The sequence below is a fragment of the Ornithorhynchus anatinus genome, chromosome 17 (assembly GCF_004115215.2).
Source record: "Ornithorhynchus anatinus isolate Pmale09 chromosome 17, mOrnAna1.pri.v4, whole genome shotgun sequence".
NCBI classification, from domain to species: Eukaryota; Metazoa; Chordata; class Mammalia; order Monotremata; family Ornithorhynchidae; genus Ornithorhynchus; species Ornithorhynchus anatinus.
Window position 1 is genome coordinate 38,036,176 of NC_041744.1, and position 18,541 is coordinate 38,054,716.

An 18,541-nucleotide genomic window follows, 5' to 3' on the forward strand; every position below is an offset into this window, starting at 1 on the left:
GGGACTGAAGGGAGTCACATCAGGAATGGTGAATCACCTTGTGGGGAGGGATTATCTCCCAACTCCATTGTATTGCCTTTCCCCAGGTAATTAGTACAGTGCTTAGTATACTTGATAAATGCCATTCTTTGATTAATGACCCAGACAAATATACAAAATATAAACAAAAATCAACAGGGTGCTAGGGCTAGAGAAGTAGAATGTCGGGCTCAGAGTCCCCAAGTCTTTCTGGGGGTTTGTGGAGGCCACATTTTGTGGGAGTTTTTCTCGTTCTCTCCAAGGTGGTGAGAGGCAAGACGGGATGGAGTCTCCTTGAAGGTGTGGAAGAGAGCTGGAGCTGGCTCCTGGGGAGGCTGTGTGGCTGGTTGTCCATTGTGGGGTGCGGAAATACTGAGAATGTAGCTTTTACCCCCAGCCCGGTGCACACAGAGTGTACCAGGAGCAGGGGCTTTCAGTGGTGGGAGGGAAGGTATCGCTAGCAGTTCATCACTCAATATTATTTATTGAGGACTTAGCCTGTGCAAAGCATTAGGTAATCTCTCCAGCCCTCAATACAACATAGAAATGTCACATTCCCTGTCTTCAAGGAACTTACAGTCTAGCAAGGGAGACAGACGCTAAGATACATTACAGAAAGTAGTAAAGTAGAAAGATGTGTACTTAAGTTCATTGGATGGGTGGGAGATGTTGGAGTGGGCAGGGGGAGTGCACTTTAGGTGATGCAGAAGTGGCAGGAGGGATATAAAATTAGAGATTGTATAAGGAAGGCATCCTGGAGGTGGCATGATTTCAGAAGGGTCTTGCAGATGACAAGAACAGTGGCGTGCAGATGTGAAGGGGGAGGGCGTTCCAGGCAGAAGGGAGGGAGCAAGAGGAAGGTAGTGAGAGAGATGAGTACAGAATAAATGGCATGGCCTAGTGGATAAAGCAAGGGACTGGCAGTCAGAAGGACCTAGCTTCTAATCCCAGCTCCACCAATTGTCTGCTCTGTGACCTTGGGCAAATCGCTTCTCTGTGCCTTAGTTTCCTTATCTGTAAAATGAGGCATGGACTCTATCCAACCTGATTATCTTGTATTTATCTCAGATCTTAGTATGCCTTGCACATAGTAAGCACTTAAAAATACCATTAAAAAAAATAAGGCACAAGAGTAAGTTAGCTTGAGAGGAGTGAAGCAAAAGAACTTGGATGCAGTAGAGAGAGGTTAAATATTTGTTTTTATAATTGTATATTATTTATTTTGATTACCCTGCAAGTACTTTTATGTCAGCCTACCCTGTTATGAGTGTGAGCAATTTGTGGGTAGGGAATATATAATTTCTACATTTGGTATTTTTTAAGCACTTAGTATTTTGTGCAGTCAACAGATGCAGTTACTATTTCTACCCCAGTGTGCCTGGAACACAGTCAGCGTTTCCTAAATAATATAATGATGGTGATGATGAAGCAGTTTAGATAATAGATGCCAGACCTGATCTTTGCCCTCTTGTCACTCAATTTTGCTTCCACTCAGAAAAGGGCTTCCCCTAATGGGCCCCAGTTGGAACTGAGTCAGATCTAGGAATGGAGTGATCGCAAACTATGTGGTCTCATTTCCACTCTTAGTCAAACTCCCATTAGCTTTGCTCAGCTAACCAGTGGTTAAGCCCCGTGTAGACTCACACTGATAGCTCTCTATCTCTTCTGCCTCACATGTATGTTGTCCCCACAGACAACAAGTGCACCTTTGGACCCTGGAGGCCCTGGGGTGGACTTGCCCAAAACCTGCCTTAGCAAATCTTTTTCCCTGTCAATACTCCAAGTGCCTCCCAAACATTGTTCTCCTATAGCCAAAGTTCTTCAAACCTTTAAAGAAACCAGTAAACAGTGAATATTTTGTCAACTTATTAGTAGCACGGGTAGGACTAGCAACTCACTCCTTTACATTCTTCTTCACAATTAATCAATCAGTGCTATTTATTGAGTGCAAAACACTGTTCACTGTACACTAAGTTCTTGGGAAAGTACACTTCAACAGAATTGATATATTTGTCTCCTGCCTATAAGTTTACAGTCTACAGAGAGACAGACATTAAAATAATTTACAGATATGTACATCATAACTGCTATGAAACTGAGGGTGATGTGAATATCAACTACTTAAATGGTACAGATCAAAGTGCATAGGTGACTCAGAAGGGAGAGCGAGTGAGGAACATGAGAGCTTAATTGGGGAAGCCCTCTTGGTGGAAGTGGTGTTGTATATGAAGCAGGAGGGTGCTCCAGGCCAGAGGAAGGACGCACTTCATCAATCAGTAGACTATCTTTTGCTCTTGTGCTTTCTCATGAATTCTCAGTTACTCTGGAGTCAGCTTATAACAAATGAATGATTCAAACAGCCATCGACATCATGATCCTCTTCTACTGGGATGATCTCTCTCCTTGCAGAGCTGTTTCCATCATCTGGTATCAATCTGCTGTTCTCCTTCATTGGTCTCTTTCTGACTGAACTTCCTGGGTTTTGTTTCTAGAAAGATAAAACACAAACCAAAGCACTCCTAAAAGATCTGGTCAACAGAGTGAAATGCAGGAGGAAGCAAGACCAACAGCTCTTTACAGGGATCTTGCATCCGCCCCAGTGCTTAGAACAGTGGTTAGCACAGAGTAAGTGCTTCACAAATACAACTATTAGTACTTGGGACCACTTGCTGAGACATGGGGTCAGAGGAGAAGAGATAAAAATCATGGTATTTGTTTATGTGTCTCCTTCCGCACAGCCCTCAAAGAGACCTCTGCTCCCTCAGCCAGCACGGGAGCCCTGACAATCAGTTGGGCACCCGCTGACACTGCCCATCAACCCCTGGGGTTGCGGTCTTTGCTGGGATTTTATTTGGATCCACCCCACCATCCCAATTTGGATAGCCCCAAGTTCCTGGCTTGGAGTGTGCAGGGAGACTCAGCTTTTGTGGGGGTGAGGTATGGGTCGTCACCAGAGAGGGGCCATTTGGTAAACCAAGAGTCAGGGAAGTCCAGGTGGATGGTGTGGGTAATCCACTAAAAAAGGATTTTGGTGCTCTCAAGGGGAAGCTGGAACTAGTGAAGACCCCAGAGTGCTTTATAATCAGGGTAAGGCATGTGACTGTCACTGTTTGGTTCCAGCACATTGCAAGCATTCAACAAAAACTCACCACCAACTGCCTTGAGCAGCACTGAAGCGCCCTTCTGGTACCAATGAGAGGGAGGGTCACTCATATCTGTAGGTACTAAATGTTTCTCAAGAAATATTTTCTCCCCATGGTTCCTCTCCATTTATCCAGTTTTTCTTGGTGACTCAGGATCAGGATCTATTGTATTCTCTCCCAAGCACTTAGTACACTAACCCTGTCCTCTCCCTGACTTTCCCATCACTGTGGACGGCATTACCATACTTCCCATCTCACAAGCCCACAACCTTGGTGTCATCCTTGGCCCCGCTCTCTCATTCACCCACATATCCAATCCATCACCAAACCTGCCGGTCTCACCTTCACAACATCACCAAGATCCGCCCTTTCCTCTTCATCCAAACCGCTACCTTATTAGTACAGTCATTCATCATATCCGGACTGGATTATTGCGACAGCATCCTTTCTGATCTCCCAACCTCCTGTCTCTCCCCACTTTGTCTATACTTCACTCTGCTGCCAGAATTATCTCTCTACAGAAACGCTCTGGGCATGTCAACCCCCTCCTCAAAAATCTCCAGTGGTTGCCTATCAGTCTTGGTATCAATCAAAAACTCCTCACTATTAGTTTTAAACCTCTCTATCACCTTGCCCCCTCTTACATCACCTCCCTTCTCTCTTTCTACATCTCAGGCCTCACACTCCGCTCCTCTGCCGCTAGCCTCCTCACTGTGCCTCTTTCTTGCCTGTCCCATCATCGACCCCTGGCCCACATCCTATCTCTGGACTGGAATGCCCTCCCTCCTCACATCCGCCAAACTAGCACACTTCCCCACTTCAAAGACCTACTGAAAGCTCACCTCCTTGAGGAGGCCTTCCCAGACTGAGACCCCCTTTTCCTCTGCCCCTACTCCCTCTCTCCATGCCCCACAGCACTTGTGTGTATATATACATATTTATTATTCTATTTATTTTATTAATGATGTGATCTATAATTCTATTTATTTATATCGATGCTATTGATGCCTGTCTACTTGTTTTGTTGTCTGTCTCCCCCCTTCTAGACTATGACCCAAATGTTGGATAGGGATTTTCTCTATTTGTTGCCAAATTGTACTTTGCAAGTGCTTACTACAGTGCTCTGCACACAGTAAGCGCTCAATAAATACAATTGAATGAACGAATGAATGAATGAATATAATTGATTGACTAATCGACTGAGCTCTTCTGGTCTACAATCATACTGACTGCCAGAAATCATCCCTCCCAAGCCTGGCCTTGTACAGGCTTCACTGAGCTCTCCAGTTTCTCCTTTGTGAACTGGGACTATCTTTTTTTAATGGTATTTGTTAAATATTTACTTTGTGCCAGGTACTAGGCTAAGCACTGCAGTAGATACAAGCTAATAGAGTTGGACAACAGTCCATATCCCACACGGGGCTGTCCCAATGTGAACCCGGGGTACCCCCCATCTCAAGGTCAAATGCTATCTCTTGACTGCCTGAGCTAGTGAGGCAGAACTTGGAAGTGTTGGTAGGATACCGCCCCCAAACCAAAACCGTTAGATTGACAGCCTAAGCCAGGAATACAGAAGGTGTTCCTCACCCCCATGCCAAATTGCAACCCTAAAAATGATCACGACCACTTGGCAAAGCCTGGAAAACTGCTATATCCCAAAGGGTCAGACCTAGGATCTCGAGTTACCTCACTGCAGAAGGAAATATTCTGGTTCTTGGGCGTCTTTGGCGTGCTCCGTAGATGTTCAGTCAGAGTCATCTTCCCAACTGGAGTGCAGGGGACACTGGAAATAGGTGCCCTGAAGAGATGCATAGTGGAAAAAGAGCAGTTTCCGTGATCAGGATTGATTAAATGATGAAACAAATTCTCCTATATTCCTAAATCCTAAATTCTTAGGATTGGATTCTGACCTGCTTCTAGCAGTGGATGTTTAAGGAACCCTGTTGGTTTTTTTTTTAAATGGCATTTGTTAAGAGCTCTGCTATGTGACCTTGGGCAAGTCACTTAACTTCTCTGTGCCTCAATTACCTCATCTGTAAAAGGGAGATTGAAACTGGGAGCCCCATTTGGGAGAGGGACTGTGTCCAATTTGATTACTTTGTATCTATCCAGCACTTAGAACAATGCTTGGCACATTCTAAGTGCTTAACAAATACTACAATAATAATAATTAAGAATACAAGCTAATAGTTCAATAGTGGTATTTGTTAAGTGCTTACTATGTGCCAGAGACTGTACTAAGTGCTGGGGTGGATACAAGCAAATTGGAGTGGACAGATGAGGTAACTGAGGCACAGAGAAGATTAAGTAACTTGCCCCAGGTCACCCAGCAGATAAACAGAGGAGCTTGGATTAGAATAATAATAATAATAATGTTGGTATTTGTTAAGCGCTTACTATGTGCAGAGTACTGTTCTAAGTGCTGGTGTAGATACAGGGTAATCAGGTTGTTCCATGTGAGGCTCACAGTTAATCCCCATTTTACAGATGAGGTAACGGAGGCACAGAGAAGTTAAGTGACTTGCCCACAGTCACACAGCTGCCAAGTGGCAGAGGCAGGATTCGAACCCATGACCTCTGACTCCCAAGCCCTGGCTCTTTCCACTGAGCCACGCTGCTTGGGTCCTTCTACCTCCCAGGCCTGTGCTCTGTCCACTAGGCTAAGATGCTGCTTCTTAATCAGGTTGGACCCAATCCATGTGCCATATGGGGCTCACAATCTTAATCCCCTTTTAGAGATGAGGTAACTGAGGTCCAGAGGAGTGACTTGCCTAACGTGGAGCTGGGATTAGAAGCCAGGACCTTCTGACTCCCAGGTCTGTGATCTATCCATTAGGCCACGTGGCTTCTCTTTTCTCCCTCATTTTCAGCCCTCGCTGGAGTTGGAAGAGGCAGGTCCTCCTGGATCCAGCACACTGTCCTTCCATCCCACTCCTGGTTTCCACTCTGCAGTAACTACCAGCAGTACAGTTTCCAGGTCATATGCCCCTTGTTGTGGTGTCATTGACCTAAGCCAGGACCAGTCTAGGCTGAAAACCCTCTCCCTTTCTATTTCTCCCCTCCTTTAAGCCTGCCCTCTGTAAATATGAATGCAGGGAGGATCTCTAATAGTTGGTCAGTTAGTCCCAGGGTTCTCCTGCCCCCACTTAAACTTAACCTCTTTCTCATTGACAGAGATAAGGACACATACAGGGCAGAAAAGCGATCAAAGCACTTAGAAGGCAGCATTATTAAAGACCCTTGACACACAACCCAATCTCTGGGAGGGGGATGTGAAAAACTGTTCTTCTAGGATTAAACTCAAAAGACGCTGAGCCTATGCTAGTGTTATATTGGGATAGGAAGAAATTTGCATTCTCCTTCAGACACCCAGAAACCCACCCTGACACTATTTCTTCAGAGTCCGTGTTACCAGACAGGACACCCTGAGTGGTTTTTTTTAATGCCATTTACCTTTTCTTATTCTTTCTCTTAAAAATATAGGCGAGGGTGCCAATGGCAATAATTAAAACAAAAGTTGCACTTATTATAGGAAACACCATTGTCCTCCAATGCAGATCAAGAGCTGAAAAACACAAACCACACACAGACCGTTATCCTAATCCTGAGTAGACTCGGGGGGATTTCCTTTATTATCATAATCTCCAAAATTATTTTTGGATTCAACTTGCCATTTTAAGAAGACATACAAACAATGCCTCACTCACACCCTTTTTGATGACTTTTCCTTCAGTGATTATTATTATTATGATTATTATTATGGTATTTGTTAAGCACTTACTATGTGCCAAGCACTGTTCTAAACACTGGGATAAGTTTTTTCCCTTTATAACTTGATGGAGGCACAACATACACAATCATAATTTTTATTGTATTTGTTAAGTTCTTACTATGTGCCAGGGTACTGTACTAAGCACTGAGATGAATACAAGATAATCAGATTGGACACTGTCCCTCTCCCACATAGGGCTCACAATCTTAATTCCTGAGGTAACAGGCAAAGAGAAGTTAAGTGACTTGACCGAGGTCACACAGCAGACAAGTGGCAGAGCTGGGATTAGATTTCAGGTTCTTCTGACTCCCAGGCCCATGCTCCATCCACTGGGCTTGGTTGCTTCTCTATCTTTTGACAAAGTTTGCAAAGTGTAACCCCATGATCATTCATGTGTATCCATAAAGATAGAAATGATGTTGTTCCTTACACTTCCATTTGGTTTCCAGAAGAAATTAATTACCTTATCGGCCTGGATTCTCAGTCAACCCATGAATGAGACTGGGACAAGCTTCTGCTGAGCTACTCTGATTAAAATGTTGAAGGCACTTTGCTGCCTTAATTAAGTTTGTTATGGGCAGGGAATCTGTCTGCTAATTATGTTGTATTGTGCTCTCCCAAGTGCATAGTACAGTGCTCTGCACATAATAAGTGCTCATAAATAGCACTGATTGATTATTTTTAAATAGTATTTATTAAGCGCTTACTATGTGCCAGGCACTGTAGCAAGTACCAGGGTAGATACAAGCTAATCACGTTGTACACAGTCCATGTCCCACATTGGGCTCACAGTCTTAATCCCCATTTTACAGATGAGGTAACAGGAGCAGAGATGTTAACTGATTCAACCAAGGTCACACCACAGACAAGTGGTGGAGCTGGGATTAGAACCCAGGTCCTCTGACTCCCAAGCCCAGGTTCTTTCCACTACACTACGGGTTTCATAAGACCTTTGCTCTCAAGGCTTGGCAAGTGAGTCTTGAGGCCTGCCCTTAAATTTGCTGGTGGTGTCCTGTCTTGAACCAAGGGACTGGCCTATATGAATATCCAGGATCCAGCTAGGTTGATAGTACCCAAAATGGATGTCCTTTGATCCTTTCTAAGCAAAGGGGTATGATCCTCCAAAACAAGCCTTTCTGTGCTTCAAGAAAAATCCTTCCGAAGAATATACAGCTTGAATTTTTACTTTTAAAAAATATCTTTTATGTTTGTCTAAGATGTGATCACAGCTTACCACAAAATTGCAGAAGAAAATGCCAACAAGTAATTTGGTATTAATCCTAGTCTTACTTTGGAAAAAAACAAAAACAGACACAATCCAAAAGGGAAATCAGAGATTTTTAATTTAATCAAAAACAATCTCTGACTAGGCAGCCGCTCTGGGCAGGCCTAATCTGATTCCTTCAACAATAAGCCCAAGAGATTAGCCTCAATGCCCCTCTCCTCTATCCCCTCACCTTACTCACGTTCCAATTCTTGGGGCAGGGCCACGATCTCCTCTGCCCTTCGCACAGGGTGATCTGCGACACAGACCAGATAGCAGATTTTCCAGGACCGGACAGCGTCCAGAGAGAAGGTGTACTGTTTGGTCACCAGTTCAGTGCCGTTTGGATTCTGAACGTGATGCTCCTTGGCAGGACCAAGCAAGACACTCTGGGGGTAGCAGGAGATCTGAGGGGCTGGTTTCCCAGTCATGGAGCAGACCACTTCGAGAGGAGCATCAGGGCTGGGCTTGGAGGACAGTTCAATGCTCAGGGTAGACACAGCTGGGCAGCAGAGTGAAGGAGGAGAGGAGGTGCCGAAATGAGTCAGGGTAGACATGGATGAAGATTCTTTCCCCCTGACCCCTAGGATACTGTTCCTGGGAAAATCAGCACTCACTCCCATAGCCTAGGACACTTCCTGAAAACCATCCCTTCCTCTCTCCTGGCCTGGTGTGGCTTCTCCAACTCTACTGGACTGTACTCTTCTAAGCACTTAGTAATAATAATAATAATAATGTTGGTATTTGTTAAGCGCTTACTATGTGCAGAGCACTGTTCTAAGCGCTGGGGTAAACACAGGGGAATCAGGTTGTCCCACGTAGGGCTCACAGTCTTAATCCCCATTTTACAGATGAGGGAACTGAGGCACAGAGAAGCTAAGTGACTTGCCCACAGTCACACAGCTGACAAGTGGCAGAGCTGGGATTCAAACTCATGAGCCCTGACTCCAAAGCCCGTGCTCTTTCCACTGTGCCACGCTGCTTCTCTAGTAGAGAATTCAGCACACAGATAGTGCTCAAGAAATACCACAAAGAATGAGTCTCCACTGGACCAAGATCCAGGTTGATGATGTTCCAAAATCCCACAGAAATACCTGCAATGTGCCTCTCCTGTCACCTTGGATGTCCTGTTGCGGAATTAGTATTTCCTCTTCTTTCGGCCTCGTCCTCTCTCTGCCCCTTCTGTGTTGCCTCCTCTCAACCCACTAAGAAAACACTCTGAAATTTATTTGGTTCTGGGGAGTGGAAAAGGAGCACCCTGGGACAGAAAACTAGCCCTTCCTTCCCAGAATGCCCCAGTCTCTCCAGCTCCACAAGTATCCTTCCCAGTTGTCAGCAAAGGTGATGAGTGATTGACATGGGTCAGATTGGGATCAAACAGATCCCCCAAGGTACAGGATGTTTGGTGGAGTGACTAGGGGAGGGGGTGAGGGAAGAGGTGCGTGAGCACCGGGTTCATCAGATAAGATGATTCAGCTCAAACCTCAGCCATATGTGGTAAGTGTCAGGCTGGGAACGTCCTCAAGGGGCAAGTTCTGCACTGGACTTTAAATCAAGTGGCGGAGATTTCCTCACTTACTGTGAACAATAAGGCAAGTCTCTCCCATATGATAACCATCTGGAAACACATTGAAGATGCATCTGTAACAGGCTTCATCTTCCAAAGTCACATCACGAATAATCAAGCACGAAGACATAAACTCTGAACTGTTGCAAGAGAATCTTCTCTCAAACTGTGGAAGGATCTTTACTCCATACTTCCTGCTGTAGGTGCCTACGTTTTCCAACAAAGAGTGCTGGACCTTTTGCCAGGTCACTTGTAGGACTTCTGCCAGGTCCCTTAATTCACAATTCAGGATGACACTGTCTCCTGTCTTAGCTATCTTAGACCGCTGGTGCCTTACTGATCCTGAGGAACCTGGAGGGAAAATTACAAATCAGAGACCAAATGGGAGTCTACAAAGTCCTCACCATTGACTTTCAGAAACCCAATCAGCTCTTTCCCTTGACCCTCACCACACTTCTTTCCCACTGCAACGCAGCTCACACATTCACTCCTCTAACACCACCATAGGTCTCGAATTGCCACCCCCCTTCATAGCCAACAGAACACAACTCTCCCCATTTTCTAAGACCTACTAAAATCAAATCTGCCCTGATAATAACAACAATAATAATCATGGTACTTGTTAAGCACTATATGCCAAACACTGTTCTAAGCACTGGGGTAGATATACATTCATTAGGTTGGACATAGTCCCTGTCCCACATGGTCACACACTCTTAATCCCCACTTACAGATGAGGTAAGAAGTTAAGCACAGAGAAGTTAAGGGACTTGCCCAAGGTCACAGCAGACACATGACGGTGTCGCGATTAGAAACCAGATACTTGTGACTCCAAGTCCCGTGCTTTGTTCACTAAGCCACGCTGCTTCACTCTGTTAGTTTCGCCTCAAGGTTTCACTTCTCCTTCTGCCACCTCTTCTTGATCCTTTATAGTGGGCTGTAATACCATTTCAAGGAGGCCTTGTTGGTCCTGGGGGCTACCTGACAGTCACAGATCTCTCGGGCGTTGGTCCCCGAGAAAGGTTAGTGGCCCCTCTGGCTCTCCAACTGCTGATCCCCTCCTCGTTGTCATTTATTTCACCTGTATTGCAGGGACTCTTTCGAAGATAGGCACGGCGAGAGGGAGAGACCAGTCAGAAGGGCTGAGCCATGCAACATTTATTCTACATGGAGAATTGAACTTCCCTCTTGGGAAGAATACACTTACTTTTAGTTATTCACGCGCAGCAAATTGAACTTCCCTCTCCGGTGGAATACACTGTTTTTCAGTTATTTACATGCGGCAAATTTAATTTCCTTTTTGGGATGACTACAGTTATTTTTGGTTATTCACACACGGCAAGCTGAACTTCCTTCTCAGGAGGAATACACTTAGTTTTAGTTATTCACACACAGCAAATTGAACTTCCACCTCTATCTAGACTGTGAGCTGGTTGTGGGCAGGAATGTGTCTGTTTTTATATTGTACTCTCCCAAGCGCTCAGTACAGTGCTTTGCACACTGAAAGCACTCACTAAGTACAATTGATTGATTATACGTTACTCACTTGTGGTGCAGCATCTAGCTCTGGCCCACGAATGCTTCCCACTCGGGAAGAATGCAATCACTTTGATACTCAACCCAACTCCACAATACTTATGTACATATCTTAATACTCTATTTCCCCTATCTGAAGTTTATTTTAATGTCCATCTCCCCATATGGACTAAAAGCTTCTTGTGGGAAGGGAGGGTGTCTACCAATTCTATTGTATTTTCTTTAGTGCTTAAAACAGTGCTCTATACCTATTCAGCTCTCAATAAATACCATTGATTGATTGAAGTACTCCCTGGCTAATTTTTCACCTCCCCTCCCTATTCTCTCTCCCTTCTTTGTCACCTCAGGACTTAAATCCATGTCTCCCCATCTAAATTGTAAACACTTCGAGGACAGGGATCGTGCCTACCTACTCTATTGTACTCTCCCAAGGACTTAGTACACTGCTCTTCACGGTAAGTGCTCAGCAAATATGGTTGATTGACCGTTTGATGGATGGGAATAGAATCCCTGGGGCTGAAAGGGAAATTCAGGGTCAGCCCTGGGATGAGATGGTACAGCCCCAGGTGAAGAGAGAGAGGGCTCAGAAACAATCCACTGTGGCTTCTCCCAGCCGGCCAGCCCAGTGAGGACTTCAATAAACAATCAAGAATCTTCCCAGCACCGACCTCACTGTGCCGAGAACAGGATCATGCTCTTTGAACGCTGGACCTTGCTTCACCATAGTATAGCTTAGTGAATAGAGCATGGGCCTGGGAGTCAGAAGGACCTGGTTCCAACCCCAGCTCTGCCACATATCTGCTATATGACCTGGGGCAAGTCACTTATCTTCTCTGGGCCTCAAATAGCATGGCTCAGTGGAACACTGCCCAGCACATAGTAAGCGCTTAACAAATACCCCATCATTATTAAAAAACATGGGCTTGGGAGTCAGAGGGCATAGGTTCTAATCCCAGCTCCACCACTTGCCTGCTGTGTGACCTTGGGCAAGCCACTTAACTTCTCTGTGCCTCTGTCACCTCATCTATAAAATGGGGATTAAGACTGTGAACCTCATGTGGGACAACCTGATTCCATGTAGAACAGTGCTCAGCACATAGTATGCACTTAACAAATACCATAATTATTCAGTGCTTAGAATAGTGCTTGGCACATAATAAGTGCTTAACAAATACCATTATTATATTAATTATCTCATTTGTAAAATGGGGATTAAGAGTATGAGCCCCATGTGGAACAGGGAGTATATCCAACCTGACTGACTTCTATCTATCCCAGAGTTTAGAACAGTACTTGGAACAGAGTAAGCACTTAACAAGTACCGTTATTATTATTATCATTGTTATTATTATTATTATTAGTCTTGGGACCTAGATGCCTACAATCTTACCTACTCTTCTGCAGAAAATTCTGCCTCCAAAATGTGGTCTTGTGGGTTAGGGACACTCATCAGCCTCCCCACTCTTTACCACACACCTCAGCTGTTCTGCTAGTCTCTCTCTCACCAACAGTGAAGGTCCCATCTTTGTTGTTTTTTTTTAAAAGGTATTTGTTAAGCACCTACCATGTGTCAGGCACTGTACTAACTGCTGGGATAGACACGAGCTAATCAGATGGGTCACAAACCATGTCTCACAGTCACAGTCTCACAGTCTTAATCCCTGTTTTACAGGTGGGGAAATGAGGCACAGAGAAGTGAAGTGACTTGCCCAGGGTCACACAGTAGACAAGAGGCAGAGCCAGGATTAGAACCCAGGCCCTACTGGCTCCCAGGCCCGTGCTCTATCCACTAGGCCACACCCTAGTGATCCACTATTCCAGGGTAGGAGAGATGAAACAAGTTACAATCGAGTTCTTTGTGGGCAGGAATGTGTCTGTTGTTATACTGTACTCTCCCAGGCGCTTAGCACAGTATTTTGCATACAGTAAGCACCCAGTAAATATGACTGACTGAACGAATGAACCCTTTCCCCATCCCAGCCATTTTCGACCCATTAGTGCATTCAGAGCCCAACAATGCATGAATTGGGAGTTGAACCTAGGGACGGAGCCAAAACGCAGGTTCAGGCAGCTAGAAACCAGAGCAGGGTCTGCAGCTGAGGCTCTCCAGGCTGGAACACTTGGTTCAGACACAGAACCTGGACAGGCCGCAGTGCACCCCTCATCCCAAGACTGTTGGTTGCCAATACAGACAATTGGGAGAATGTGTGCTGTCTAAATGACTCATTTCTTAAAAATGGTGCGGGGACATAATTGTATTATTTTCTTCTTTGGCAGTGTCTTTCCAGAGACATGCCATGGGCTCCTGGCTCCTGGGGAGGTGGGTGAGTAGGGTGTGAGGAGAGCAGAATCCTGCTCCCTCTAGATGTTTTCCCATCCTCACCGGTTGCTCTGTTCCACTGGACAGATGGAGCAAAACTGGGGATCTCGCAAAGCAAGATGGAGGCTTTGGAAAGGATTAGAGGGCAACAAGGGTTAGAGAATAATGATAATGGCATTTGTTAAGCACTTACTATGTGCAAAGCACTGTTCTAAGCGCTGGAGTGGATACAAGCTGATCAGGTTGTTCCACGTGGGACTCGCAATCTTGATCCCCATTTACAGATGAGGTAACTGAGGCACAGAGAAGTTAAGTGACTTGCCCAAAGTCACGCAGCTGACAAGCGGGTGAGTCAGGATTTGAACCCATGACCTCTGATTCTCAAGCCCGGGCTCTTTCCACTGAGTCACACTGAGCAATGTGGCCTCATGGATAGAGCATGGGTCTTGGAGTCAGAGAAGCTGGGTCCTAATCCTGGCTCTGCCACTTCAATCAATGAAATTTGTTGAGCACTACGTGCAGGGTACTGTACTTGGCAGTTGGGAGAGCACAGTATAAGAGAATTAGCAGACATGTTTCCTGCCTGCAACGAGGATACAGTCTAGAGGATGTCTATGTGATCTTGGGCAGATCACTTAACTTCTCTGAGCCTCAGTTATCTCATCTGTAAAATGGGGGATAGAGACTGTGAGACTCATGTGGGTCAGGGACTGTGCCCAATCCGATTAGCTTGCATCTACCCCAGCACCTAGTACAGTGTCTGGCTCAGAGTAAGCACTTAAATACCATTAAAAAATAAACAAAATGTCCACATTTGACTCATCCCCCCAACTCTTCTCAGCCTCCTATTAAGGGGCTGTAGCTTTCACCGTGTGTGTGTGTGTGTGTGTGTGGCTGGGGGTGGGGGCGATAAAGCAGGGACACCAGAGCCCAGGCAGCTGAATTTTTGACAGGTCTAAAATAATTAAGGTATTTGTTCCATACTTACCACTTGCCAAGTACTGTACTAACTGCTGAGGTAAATACAAGCTAATCGGGTTAGACACAGTCCCTGTCCCACATGGTGCTGACAGAGAAAAAACAGGTATTTAGTTTCTATTTTACATATGAGGAAACTGAGGACCGAAAAGTGCCCAATGTCACATAGCAGGCAAGAGGCCAAGCCAGGATTAGAACCCAGGTTTCTTGACTCCTAGATCCAGGCCCTTTCCACTAGATAAACTACTTCCTGGTCCAGACTGGAAAACCCCTGTGTTCCTTTGTTTTGGCTCAAGTCTGTCACATTCCTCCAGGAAGGGGGGTGGAGTGGTAAGGGGCAGGGGGAGTCTGTGCTGGGGCCCTGGAAGCAGCCCCTAGAGTCCCTAGGTGCCACGAAACAGAATGAGTTTGCCACCCCAGGAAAGGAGAAGTAGAAAGGAGGTTACAATTCACTGCTAGGCCACAACAGCCTCCTACGGTTCTGAACCCACCAAGCCTTCCACAGAAACAAGCAGAACGGATGAGACTCCAGAGAGACCATACTTTGGGCGAGAGATGCTGGGATGGGAAATCCGATGTTTTTCCTCCTCTCACAAGTACCAGGCACTCCGCAGAGCCGGGGAGCTGGGAGGAATCCAGAGAGTCAGCCCCAGACTCAGGGACTGGAGCGAGGAAGCTCTTGAAGAGAGAGGCTGCCTTTCATCCCTCTACCCCCATCCCACCTCATCCTAGGCAGCCTCAGAGAGAATACCCACCTGGGAAAGACCAGGATCTGTAGTCTGATTCTTCCCCAGCTGTGCTCTTTCCACTAAGCCCAGTCCTCTTTCTTTCCACCTGGCCACCCTGTCTCCTACTTTATAATTGTTCTTCCTCCAGTTTTCACTTTATTAATATTTTTGTCCATCCCTCTATTAGGCTGTAATGATAATGATAATGATAAATAATATTGAAGCAGCGTGGCTCAGTGGAAAGAGGCTGGGCTTGGGAGTCAGAGGTCATGGGTTCGAATTTCGGCTCCGCCACTTGTCAGCAGTGTGACTATGGGCAAGTCACTTAACTTCTCTGTGCCTCGTTACCTCGTCTGTAAAATGGGGATTAAGACTGTGAGCCTCACGTGGGACAACCTGATTACCCTGTATCTACTCCAGTGCTTAGAACAGTGCTCTGCACATAGTAAGCGCTTAACAAATACCAACATTATTAATAATAGTGCTAATTTGTTGACTTATTAAGTGCCAAGCACTGTACTAAGCACTGTGGTGGAAAAAAGCAAATTGGGTTGGACACAGTTCTGATCCCATATGAGGCTCAAAGTCTCAATCCCCATTTTATAGATGAGGTAACTGAGGCCCAGAGAAGTGAAGTCACTCATCCAAGGTCACACAGCAGACAAGTGGGGGGAACGGGAATTAGAATCCATGACCTTCTGACTTCCAGGCCCGTGCTCTCTCAATTAAATATGCTGTTTCAAGCTTCTAGAGGGCAGGGATCATGCCTACCAACTCTACTGCTCCTTGTTAGCTGTGTGACTGCGGGCAAGTCACTTCACTTCTCTGTGCCTCAGTTCCCTCATCTGTAAAATGCGGATGAAGACTGTGAGCCTCACGTGGGACAACCTCATTCCCCTGTATCTACCCCAGCGCTTAGAACAGTGCTCTGCATGTAGTAAGGGCTTAACAAATACCAACATTATTATTATCATTACTGTACTCTCCCAAGTGCTTAGTACAGTGCTCTGCACAAAGTAAAAGCTCAAAAAATATCACTGACTGATTAGGATCATTCACGAATCATCTGATTAGGATGGAGAAGCAGCATGTGTAATAATAAAAATTATGATATTTGTTAAGCGCTTACTATGTGTTAAGCACTGTTCTAAGCGCTGGGGTTGATACAAGGTAATCAAGTTGTCCCACGTGGGGCTCACAACCTTAATCCCCGTTTTACAGACGAGGTAACTGAGGCATAGAGAAGTTAAGTGACTGTGTAGTGGATAGAACATGGGTCTGGGAATCAGCAGGTCTGGGTTCTAACCCCTTCTCTGCCACTTGCCTGCTGGGTGACCTTGGGCAAGTCACTTAGATTCCCTCAGCCTCCTCATCTGTAAAAAAAGGGGATTAAGATTGTGAGCCCTACGTGGGACGGGAGCTGTGTCTGACACGGTTTGCTTGCATCCGCCCCACCGCTAAGTACGAAGTAAGTGCTTCGCACAAAGTAAGCGCTTAATACCATAATAGTAGCATTATTATTAAGCGCTGAACAATTGCCATTATTATTATTATCGTCCTCGTTCACCTCGCTGACACCTGTCGGCAGCAAAGCAACCCCAGCCTCACCTGTTCTCTGTCCCAGGAGGAGCAGGAGGAGGAAGATCCAGTGCAGGAAGACTGCGGCATCCAACACCGAGCTCCTGCAGCCCGACATCTTCCCCGACCTCTTCCTCTTCTGCTGGAAGCAACTTCGGTTTCAAATTCACGCGCCCCCTTCCTGGCGCCTAAATCCACGTTACTCATTAACCAATCCCAGACTTGGACTTTCTCCGAGATTCCTGAGTGGCCTTCCCGCTCCTTCCCCATCCCCCGGGATCATTCCGAACTCCGCACCCAGGGCAGGAGGGGCCTCTCCCTCCCAACCCCGCTTGCACGGATTGGCTTCGTGGATTTGCAAGGAAAATTTAAGGGATCGGCGTTAACCCCTTCTCCTGTTCTCTCCGCAAAGTAGCCCTGGAAATGTATCTTTCACTGATCGGCGCACAGAGCCGCCCCTGCGGAATCTCCTCCCCTCATCCAGTCGTATTTATTGAGCGCTTACTACGTGCAGAGCACTGGACTAAGCGCTTGGAACGAACAGTTCGGCAACAGATGGAGCCCAACAACGGGCTCATTAGACTCACGGGGATTGAGACTTTGATCGGGACTGGGTCCAACCCGATTTGCTCTTTTCCACCCCAGGGCTTAGCACAGTACCTGGCACTTAGTAAGTCCTCAACACATTAGCGCTATTATTATTTATCATTATTATGATTATTATTAGAGCCTAATAGAGGGATGGACAAAATTACTAACAAAGTGAAAACTGGAGGAAGAAGAGTTATAAATTCTCTTTCAATCAAACGCCCCATCCCCGCCCCCCAGCCGGCAAGAGAAAGCCATCGGCTATTTAGATGAAAACCACTTTTACGAAAAATAACAACAACCGAGGTACATTTCCGCCGCAGACGGACGCTCTGCTAAGCGCTGCGGGGGATTCGAGGCAAGAGAGGTGCGGTGGGCTGCTCCGGGCGGGGCCGCTCCAGAACCCGGCTGCGGGACGGGTAACCGTCGAAGGGGCGCAGCGCTTCGCAGAGCGGCCGGGTGGCTGCGCCTCCCCTCACCCCGCCCCCTCCTCCTCCTCCTGCCTCCCCGGCCGGGCCCGACCAGGAGCGGCCTCACGCTGTCCGGCCCCCGGGGCCGCGGGCCGGGGAGGACCGGTTGGTCCTTGGGGCAGCGAGGTAGGAGAAAGGCCTGACGCCGGGGGAGGGGGGTTCGCCCTCGAGTTGGGGGTCAGTGGCCTGTGGGCTCCGCTGGCCCCCGCCAGGAAAGGACGGTTATCGAGGACCAGGTTTCCCGGAGTCGTGTCGGGAGGGTGGCACCAGACAGATAAGTGGTCGCTTTATATACGTGAGACTGGAAGCTTCCCTTAACATTGGGCCCCCGTCAGAGTCTGCCCCGGCCTTCAGGCCATTGCTGGGCCTGGTGGACTCTGCCAGAGGGGATCACCGAGATCTACCCTTTCCTCTCCATCCAAACCCCTACCTGGTTGGTACCATCACTCATCCTAACCCGGCTGGTTTGCTGCATCAGCTTCCTTTCTGATCTCCCAATCTCCCGTCTCTCCCCGCTTCAGTCTATACTTAACTCCACTATCCTGATTATCTTTCTACAGAAACGCCCTGGCCATGTCA

The 18,541-nt window shown here is 46.6% G+C and overlaps 2 protein-coding genes across 5 annotated transcripts in view; one reads left to right on the plus strand and one right to left on the minus strand.

The window, feature by feature from the left end:
* Nucleotides 1-1,135: 1,135 nt before the first annotated feature.
* Nucleotides 1,136-17,404, minus strand: LOC103170048 (OX-2 membrane glycoprotein-like). Its single transcript, XM_007666411.4, has 6 exons — nucleotides 16,935-17,404; nucleotides 9,777-10,115; nucleotides 8,400-8,699; nucleotides 6,615-6,726; nucleotides 4,848-4,959; nucleotides 1,136-2,506 (listed from the first exon to the last, which is right to left on the minus strand). The coding sequence occupies exons 1-6, from the start codon at nucleotides 17,020-17,022 to the stop codon at nucleotides 2,348-2,350; spliced, it is 1,110 nt and encodes a 369-aa protein (XP_007664601.2). The 5' UTR covers nucleotides 17,023-17,404; the 3' UTR covers nucleotides 1,136-2,347.
* Nucleotides 17,405-17,921: 517 nt separating this feature from the next.
* SLC9C1 (solute carrier family 9 member C1) overlaps nucleotides 17,922-18,541 on the plus strand; it is a 119,971-nt gene continuing 119,351 nt past the window's right edge. For all 4 annotated transcript variants that reach the window (XM_029082829.2, XM_029082827.2, XM_029082830.2 and 1 more), the window contains exon 1: nucleotides 17,922-18,088. The gene's annotated coding sequence lies outside the window, so the exon portion shown is untranslated. The remainder of the gene's footprint in view (nucleotides 18,089-18,541) is intronic.